General features: G+C 37.0%; 2 protein-coding genes across 6 annotated transcripts in view; both read left to right on the top strand.

Moving 5' to 3' along the window:
- LOC113210287 (probable pyruvate dehydrogenase E1 component subunit alpha, mitochondrial) overlaps window positions 1–596 on the top strand; it is a 13,373-nt gene extending 12,777 nt beyond the window's left edge. For all 3 annotated transcript variants that reach the window (XM_026428191.2, XM_026428192.2, XM_026428194.2), the window contains one exon: window positions 50–596. In XM_026428191.2, the coding sequence (XP_026283976.1) occupies window positions 50–229 (180 nt within the window). In that variant the 3' untranslated portion in view covers window positions 230–596. The remainder of the gene's footprint in view (window positions 1–49) is intronic.
- Window positions 597–890: 294 nt separating this feature from the next.
- LOC113210290 (zinc finger protein 62 homolog) overlaps window positions 891–8,061 on the top strand; it is a 9,301-nt gene continuing 2,130 nt past the window's right edge. Inside the window, exons 1-4 of one of the 3 annotated variants that reach the window (XM_026428200.2) lie at window positions 891–1,353; window positions 1,584–1,748; window positions 1,826–2,010; window positions 5,545–8,055. In XM_026428200.2, coding sequence (XP_026283985.1) covers window positions 1,216–1,353; window positions 1,584–1,748; window positions 1,826–2,010; window positions 5,545–7,900 — 2,844 coding nt within the window. In that variant the 5' untranslated portion in view covers window positions 891–1,215 and the 3' untranslated portion in view covers window positions 7,901–8,055. Of the gene's footprint in view, window positions 1,354–1,583; window positions 1,749–1,825; window positions 2,011–2,937; window positions 5,390–5,544; window positions 8,056–8,061 lie in introns of those variants that run through there. The other 2 variants (XM_026428201.2, XM_026428202.2) reach the window with 2 other exon arrangements.

Below are 8,061 nucleotides of genomic sequence, written 5' to 3'. Positions count from 1 at the left end.
AATTTATTTTGTGGTGTGTGTGAAAACTTACTGTTATTTCTTTTATCAGAAATTGGATGCTGAAATCAAATCAGAGGTGGATGAAGCAACAAAGAAAGCTAAGGCAGATAGGGAGGTTGGTCTAGATGAACTTCCTGCTGACATCTACAGCCACACATTAGAGCCGATGATTCGTGGCACAACACCTTGGAATGCCATGCCTCACAAAAATGTTGGTGTGTCTTCATAATTAATATGAATTCCTTATTGACCCTGTAATTTTACTCAAGCCATTATATATTTTAATTGTTTTATAGATGTTTCAATATTATTTTTTTTAAGTCTGGTTCTCCAGTTTTGTTAATCACATTCTTATTTATAAAATTTGTTATTTGTTAAACCATTGTTGTAAAGTATCTATTGCACTAGTAAACTTGAATAGATGCTGAAATTGTAAAAAAAAATGGACTGTAAATAATTTCTCATGAAAACCAGTGATATGATATGATATGGTCTGGTCAAGTCAAAGTTTTGTAGTAAGTCTCTATTAAATGATTTGGGAGTGAGGAACATGTCAGAAGCAATACTGATGAGTGAAAATAAACGGGTCAACTCTTGCCAAGTAAATCTTGAATTTCACCATGCAACCTACTGGGCATAACAGCTTTGTCCACAATTGCCCATGTTTCGTCTGGGAAATTTAAACCGTTAGACACCAACCTTTCCAAAATCATTTGTAACAAGTTCCTCATTTTTGAGAAAAATTCTGTTGCTTAGATGTCAAGAAAAAACCTAAATAAATTTCTTCTGTTGAAAGAGGAAATACAAATGATGCAAACAAATATTTTTTCTTTTAATCAACTGCTAGCTGATTTGAATAACATGAGCAGTTAACAGTAGTTTCATTCAAGTTTTCATCCGTGGCCTCTTAAGAAAGGGTCGCCTTTTCGCACCCTTTCTCAAGTCTCACTACTTTCTCAAACTCACAACTACTTAAACTCAAATTGAAACCTGGCGCCTAAAAGTGCCGCGCTTGACTGCGCCATCTAGCGGGGTAGCTGAAAGTAAAATCAATTATGAACGGCTGAACGCAAGGCTTGGATGTTGTTGATTTAAGATTCTTAGTGTCAGTATGTTAAATATTTTGCACCGTACACGTAGAAACATGACTTCATTGACTGAAAAAACTTAAATCATTTTTTCCACTGAACGGAATGTGTGTTCTGTCTTTCGAAAATGGAAGATCTCGAAGCTGGTTTGTCAAACCTTTGCCGCTTGTGTGGTGAAGTTGATGTTGAATGTTCCAATTTGTTCGATGAGACAGAACAAGAAGAAAACTTACTCTCTAAAATCCAACTTTCAATAAGAATAGCGGTAAGTTACCATTTCTAGTATTCGGTGTTTATTTGCTCAAGCCATTTGTAACAGTGTAAAGTATAGGTTATGTGTGTTTCTTATGTTACAAACAGTTATATTTTTTGGTTGTTGTTTGTTCCACGATTCTTCTCTAGCATAAATGTTTATTTTGAATTTTTGAAACCACATCTAATTTCAGAGATCTCTTTAATAATTTAAGTTTTGTTCTGAAAAACATTTTCTTGTAGATTTCGCAAGATGATGGTCTTCCATCAGGGATTTGCAATGCATGCCGTGATAAGCTGGTTGACTACACCTCATTTTATCAACAATGTCATGATACTCAAGAAAGACTGCAGGAGTTCCTATGTATTGAGTCTGCTATGCAGAAAACAATTCACGCCGATCCACCCGTAAGTTTATAGCATTTAAACACCTAAGTGGTTTTTGCTCCTCCTGCTGTGAAGATAACTATATATTTGTTGTTCAGGAGATAAAATTTGAAGCTGTTACTGAACATGAAGATGAAGCTGATGACTTTTACTATGAGGACGCTGAAGGTGGAGCTGATGAGAATGTTGACGATGAGAATGTTGAGTACATGGAAACTGAAGAAAATAATGAGATTCCAGAAGAAGAAGAATACATTCTAGCAGATACAGAAAAAGATAGACGGTGAGTACACAAGTAGATTCTGGTTTCAAACCAACCTGGGTTTAGGTCAACAATAGCAATGTTAACTTATTTTGAAACATGTCGGTGCCCTTTTTTTCATAATTGATTTTGCACTTAATTTCAAGAGATATTTATAGCTTGAAGTTGCAACGTACTTAAGTAGCTACTCAAGTAACAATTTTCCAAACCATTCTTAATTGATCTCTTCTCAAAGGGAGGTCCTAATAATCTAATTAGACAACAGTAGTGTATCATTTTTTTAAAGGTTTTTTGTGATCTTGTGACCTAGACCTGGTTTTGGGAAAAACTAGGAGCTTGTTTATGGCCTTCTGAAATTTCCTGTATGGAAGTTTTATTAGGTGAAACTGGACGCTTGCTCAGGACATTTTTCTTTTTTCTGCTTTTTCATTGATTTATTCAATGCAATTGGTGTGATATAAAGTTCAATATCTTATATCAGTTTACTATTGTCACTAAAACCTAGCATATATTATGGTGAAAAAAGTTTTACATTTTACTTATTGCTTAAGGGTTTTAAAGATAGGACTTAGGACTTATATACTGCACCATTTTGGAGAAAAAAAAAGTGAGGCGTTGGTTATATCCATTTTACCACACAGAACAAAAGTAATCAGCAGCATACAACAGAAACAGAAAGTGGTAGTTGTGGAATATTGAATTTTAACCGACAGATTTCTTCAGAGGACAAACAGAATGGAATGGCCTTTCTTTCTGAGTTGTTGAAGTACATTGAGCTTGGGATACTTCTTAAAATTTGTCTTTCTGCCCTAAGCATTTCTGTATTAACAAATGCCACACCATTACTTCTAGTGGTTACAAGTCTGAATTGCTTCTAATCTAATTATCAAATAGACTTGCTCCATTAAAAATCAACACTTTTCCATATAATTTATTTTTCCTTTGCAGTTCATTTGCTGCCTCTGAGAGAGAGAAAACACTTCCTGTGAGAAATTCTTCACCTGGGAAGAAAAAGGATGTATTGCAAGTCAATTTGACTAATTCTAACTCTCTACAAGAGGGAAAAAGAAAAACTATTGGTCGTTTGAATAATCAGAAAGAAGATCCCCTAGTATTACCCTTGGCCAAACAGGTTCAAAACTCCAAAATGCATATAACTGCACCTATTAGTAAAATTGTCGATAATTGTTTATCATATAGTAGTGGCTCAAGCTCTTCTTGTACTCAGACCTCTAGAAGTTTGGTGTCCTCATCTGAGCCACCCCCTCTTGTTCAAATAGTTACAAAAACAGTAGTACCTCTGGAAGTTCCTCCCTTAGTTCCGATTAAGAAACCTCTATCTCAGAAAACATCTACTCAAGCTCCATCTGTTAAAATTTTGGAAGCTAAAACAAACACTTCCTCATCACCCACTGTCAAAGCCGCACCATCAACATCACCACTACTTCTTCCGTTCGTCAAACTGTCAAGATTGCCAGAATCTTCCTTACTCAAACTTGTTAAGGGATATTCTCCAAACCAGGCCAAACCTTCTGAAAAATTATCTACATCAAAGAAGAATGAAAAATCTGCAAATACTCTGAAGCCAACCGGATCGCCTACTGTAGTTCAGAACAAGTTGTCAATGGAACCTCCACCACTTGTTAGGCGTTTGGAAACTAAACAAGGAATTGAATCATTTAATGTTGCGAGGAAAAGGGTGGCTGTGGAACTTCCATCAGTAGCAACTAGTAGTGGTGCAAAAGGACGGGTTTTTATTATGGCAGAAGAAAACACTCCTTTGCTTATTCCAGAAAACGCATTACCTGTAATTAGACCAAAGAAACTTCCTGTTAAAGCCAAATCCCCATCAAAAAAGAAAAAGGGTGATTTGTCTGTCATGGCTAATAATGACCCAACCAAAACCCTAAACCCTTCAAGAGGAGAGGGGCGGGCTTTCATTATGACAGGGGATAAAACTGTGGCTGTGGAAGTTGGAGTTGTCCAAAATACTAAGAAAAAAAAGAAGAGAAAACCTCCCTCACTGCCTGCAACTTCTGTTCCCTACCTTATTTTGAAAAATGGAGAGCTTGTTAACCTGGACATGGTGGAAAAAATTCCATTAGATCAAATACCGACACCTCCAGTTGTTGTAATGCATGTGTCTAAAAATGTGGCTACCCCTCCAACCATTGGTGTGGAGGGTCATATAAACTTTCCTGATATTTCAAGCTATACAGGTTTTCCTGTAGATCTAGGGTCTGGTCTTCATGTGCGTTCCTACCCTGAGACCACTTTTAAAGAATTTAAAGTATCCTTGCCAGAAACCCAAAATAATAGTGAGGAAAATGATAAACTTTTGGTTGTTCAGAATAGTTGGTTACGACAACATAAGAAGAAAGGAATTTTTGTAAGAAAGCATAAAAGAAGATGTCGTCCATCTTCTTGCCCAGAGGCTACTGTTCAAGTAGAAGACATTCCCACTGATCCACCACAGTTTAGATGCAAAATATGTGATGTCCTTTATGTGGACAAGAAACGTTGTGAATATCATGTAATCAACAAACACATGACTGATAGCTGTGCTTATCAGTGTAAGGAATGTGGTCGAAAATTTGCTACAAATTTCCTTAGAGCAGCCCATATAAGGTTGAGACATGTTCGAGCTCCAGATTTAATTTGTAGTATCTGTGGTGCAAAGTTTAGGTCAATTGAAGTTTTGAAAGGTCATGAATTGCGCCACACTTTAACAGAACCTCCATTTAAATGCAGCACGTGTGGCAAAGGCTTTTACACAAAAGCCAACTGTGTCAAACATCAACTAGATCTGCACTCAGAAAAGAAAGTAGTCTGCGATATATGTGGTGAAGCATTTTCTTCAGGAGGCCGTTTGAATGAACATCGCTTTACTCACTTAGGAGGTATAAAATGTAACGAATGTGGGAAAGTAATAAAATCAAGAAGTAGACTTCGTGCCCATAAAGCAGCTGCTCACTCTAAAGAACAGAACTTTCTGTTTTGTGCTTGTGGAAAAAAATTCAGAGTATTTGCTTTTTATCACAATCATCGTAAAACCTGCTCCAAGTTCTTGATGAAGTCTGCTAGTGATGACTTAGGGACCGAAAATAATGAGGAGTTCGAGTATTCTGATGTTGAGGAAGGGGAGGGAGACGGGGAGGAGGTTGAGGTTGACATGGTGGAAGGTGGATATGAATAGACCTTGTCAAATGTCAATGCTTAAGTGACCGAACAATTCTAGGAATCCCATCAAAATGTCACGTGGTACTGAAAGTAACAAACTGAACTTGCACACCAGTACTTGTAGATAAGGCTCATTTCTATATGTAGTGAAAATTTGTAAATGACTTAAGTTTCTGTTTACTGTGAGGAAGTAAATAAAATAGTAAGAATTTGTTTTGCATTTGATGGTTCTATCTTATCATGGTTGTGACCATTTAATCATCCTTCGTTTAACTGTTTACTCTGACGTGTGAGGAGATTCTTATTTTTGTACAGTGCTTGACACAAGTAGCTCAGGATATTCATACCTGATATTTCACTATTTTGTCCTTCCAGGTCTGTCGGATCAAACAGCAATCATACTGAAGAGGAACGAGCACCTGAGACAACTTTACCACCACCTCTTACCCCAATACAGCTGTATGAGCCACTTGACAGTGAGCAGAGTGGGGAAGTGCCTCTTGAAAGCACCTTAGGTCTTTCATTATTTGATGATATTGATAAAAATAGCTCAAGCTTTCGAAAAGAAATGGATGTTCTTTTATGTGGAGAAACAGATAGCCAGCCATCAGTTGCTCATTTGTCATGCTGCTCAGAACCTAGATCTTTAACATCTCCTAGTTTTAGTCTACAAGACTTCTCATTAGACCAAGGGAACCACCTTCCTATTAACGAATTTCCCTTATCTGAGGAACAGTTACCACCTGTTAAAACTGCTTCAGAAAGGGAAGATAATGAGTTAGAATACACAGCTGTTTCCAAACCTGGTGATAACGAACATTGTGCAGAAAATAACCTAATGGCAGAGGTTCCTAAACTATCCTGTGGGTTTGGAGATGAATCAGTAGTAGTTCATAGTGACAAGTCTCTAACTCAACATACATTTGAACATCAATTAGTGGAAAATATTTCAAGTCAGGCTTTTACCTCAGCCAATCATTCAATAATTCAAGACCAGACATTAGGATCATTACCAAGCTTTCAGGGAAATGTGAGCTCTGAGATGGATTCTCTCAGAGTGCAAAATGAGGCAAACACTGTGTTAACAGTTGATGCCAAGGTGGTTGGTGCGTCAGGTGAAATCAAGTTCCAGCGCAACATGGGTGGAGTTAAAATTGTCTTCCCTCCAACAACAGCTGAGAAAGCTATCAAGTTTGATGACCTCATCAGCCTGTTTTCTCTGAATGAAGTTCGTCAAGCATTTTGCGCTGAAAGTAAAGAAGAAGAAATTATTCAACAACTAGTCCAGCAAGGATTAGGTAGTGAAGGTGTTCCTCAGAGTGGTCGAATGTCCTCTCTATCACAAGCTAGTTCCCTGGATCTTCCAAACAGCCTTTTAAGTCCATTATCATCAGTATGCGATTCATGGAGCTGGGAGATTTCTCAGTTACTAAGTGGAGATGAGAACAGTAATGAAGGAGATAATAGAAGTGAACTAAATACCCCAATTGTGACTCTCCCTCCAAAACAAACTGATTGTACCAATGTAGTAAAGTCCATTCAGACAGCACCTCCCTCTTATGATGTTTCATTAGATGTGCCATCAACATCTGTTCTTGACAACTTTTGCATGCCCTCCAATTTTAAGATTTCAGGTTCCAAACTTTTACCTTCGCCTGACAGTAACACATCACACATCCCTTGTAATCTTAATATTCCTCAGGGTATTTTCACTCCTCTTCAAGTTCAGATACCAGAAGAAAGTGACACTCCCCCCAGAATATCTCGAACATTGAATTCTTCTAACACATACTTTGATGAAATAAGTCTAGGAATATCCCCTGTTATTGATTTAGACCCTAATGTGGCCACAGTACGAATGTCATGCCCCCCGACTGAAAATTCTCAACAGTCATCCTTTAGAAGAGGAATTGAAACACTGTCTCTTCAGGCTCCAAATTCTTCATATATATCAAATGAACTACCGAGTACTGATGCTTGCCCTGCTGTGGTATCCAATGATGATGACTGTGATATAAAAGAAGTAGCTGTAGATATAATAATAGATGATGGGAAGATGAACTGGCTCAAACTCCTTCCTGATCCTACTGATGAGTTTGTGAAAAAAATTTCTCATAAATGTTATAAATGTCATATTTGCTCAAGAAGCTTCAGATTTAAATTTCAGGTACAGAGACATATAAAAATTACTCACTCAACTTCAAAGCCTTTTATATGTGCCATTTGTGGTGCGACTTTTAGTATAAAACATTACTTAACTAGACACATGAAAGTTCATGATGATACTAGACTTCAATGTACATTGTGTGATAAAAAGTTCACTCGTCAGTATCAGTTAGCAGAACATGAGCTAACGCATACAGATCCTTCATCTTTGAAATGTTCCGACTGTGGTAAGCAGTGCAATAGTAAGAATGCTCTCAGTGTTCATAAATCAATTTGCTCTGGAACTTTACAATCTTACATATGTGATATTTGTGGGAAAACTTATCCTGGTTTAACTGCGTTGAATCATCATCGGGCAAGACATGAGCCAGTTAAATTATTTAAATGTACAATGTGTGAATCTTCATTTCACACGCAGTGGCAGCTTGTGAAACACACTAAACGACATGCCACACAGGGTCTGTATGTTTGTAAGTTCTGTTCTCTCGCGTTCAATTCCACAACCAATTTGAAGAAACACAAAGCCAAATGTCCTGCTTTAACATTAAATAAAATTGTAAGCTAGTGTTTTGTTTAACTTGATTCCTATGAATATACTTTTATTATAATTGCAATGAATTTAAGAAGATGTAAAGCAAAATCTCCTGATGTAACATCTAAAAAAAAAAATGTGAGCTTGCCTTCTGTCTGTTATAATGAAATTGTGGAAAAGTTAATTTTATTTTT

The sequence above is a fragment of the Frankliniella occidentalis genome, unplaced genomic scaffold (genome assembly GCF_000697945.3).
Source record: "Frankliniella occidentalis isolate FOCC.00 unplaced genomic scaffold, Focc_3.1 Scaffold105, whole genome shotgun sequence".
NCBI lineage: Eukaryota > Metazoa > Arthropoda > Insecta > Thysanoptera > Thripidae > Frankliniella > Frankliniella occidentalis.
This window is presented reverse-complemented; position numbering and strand designations above follow the sequence as displayed.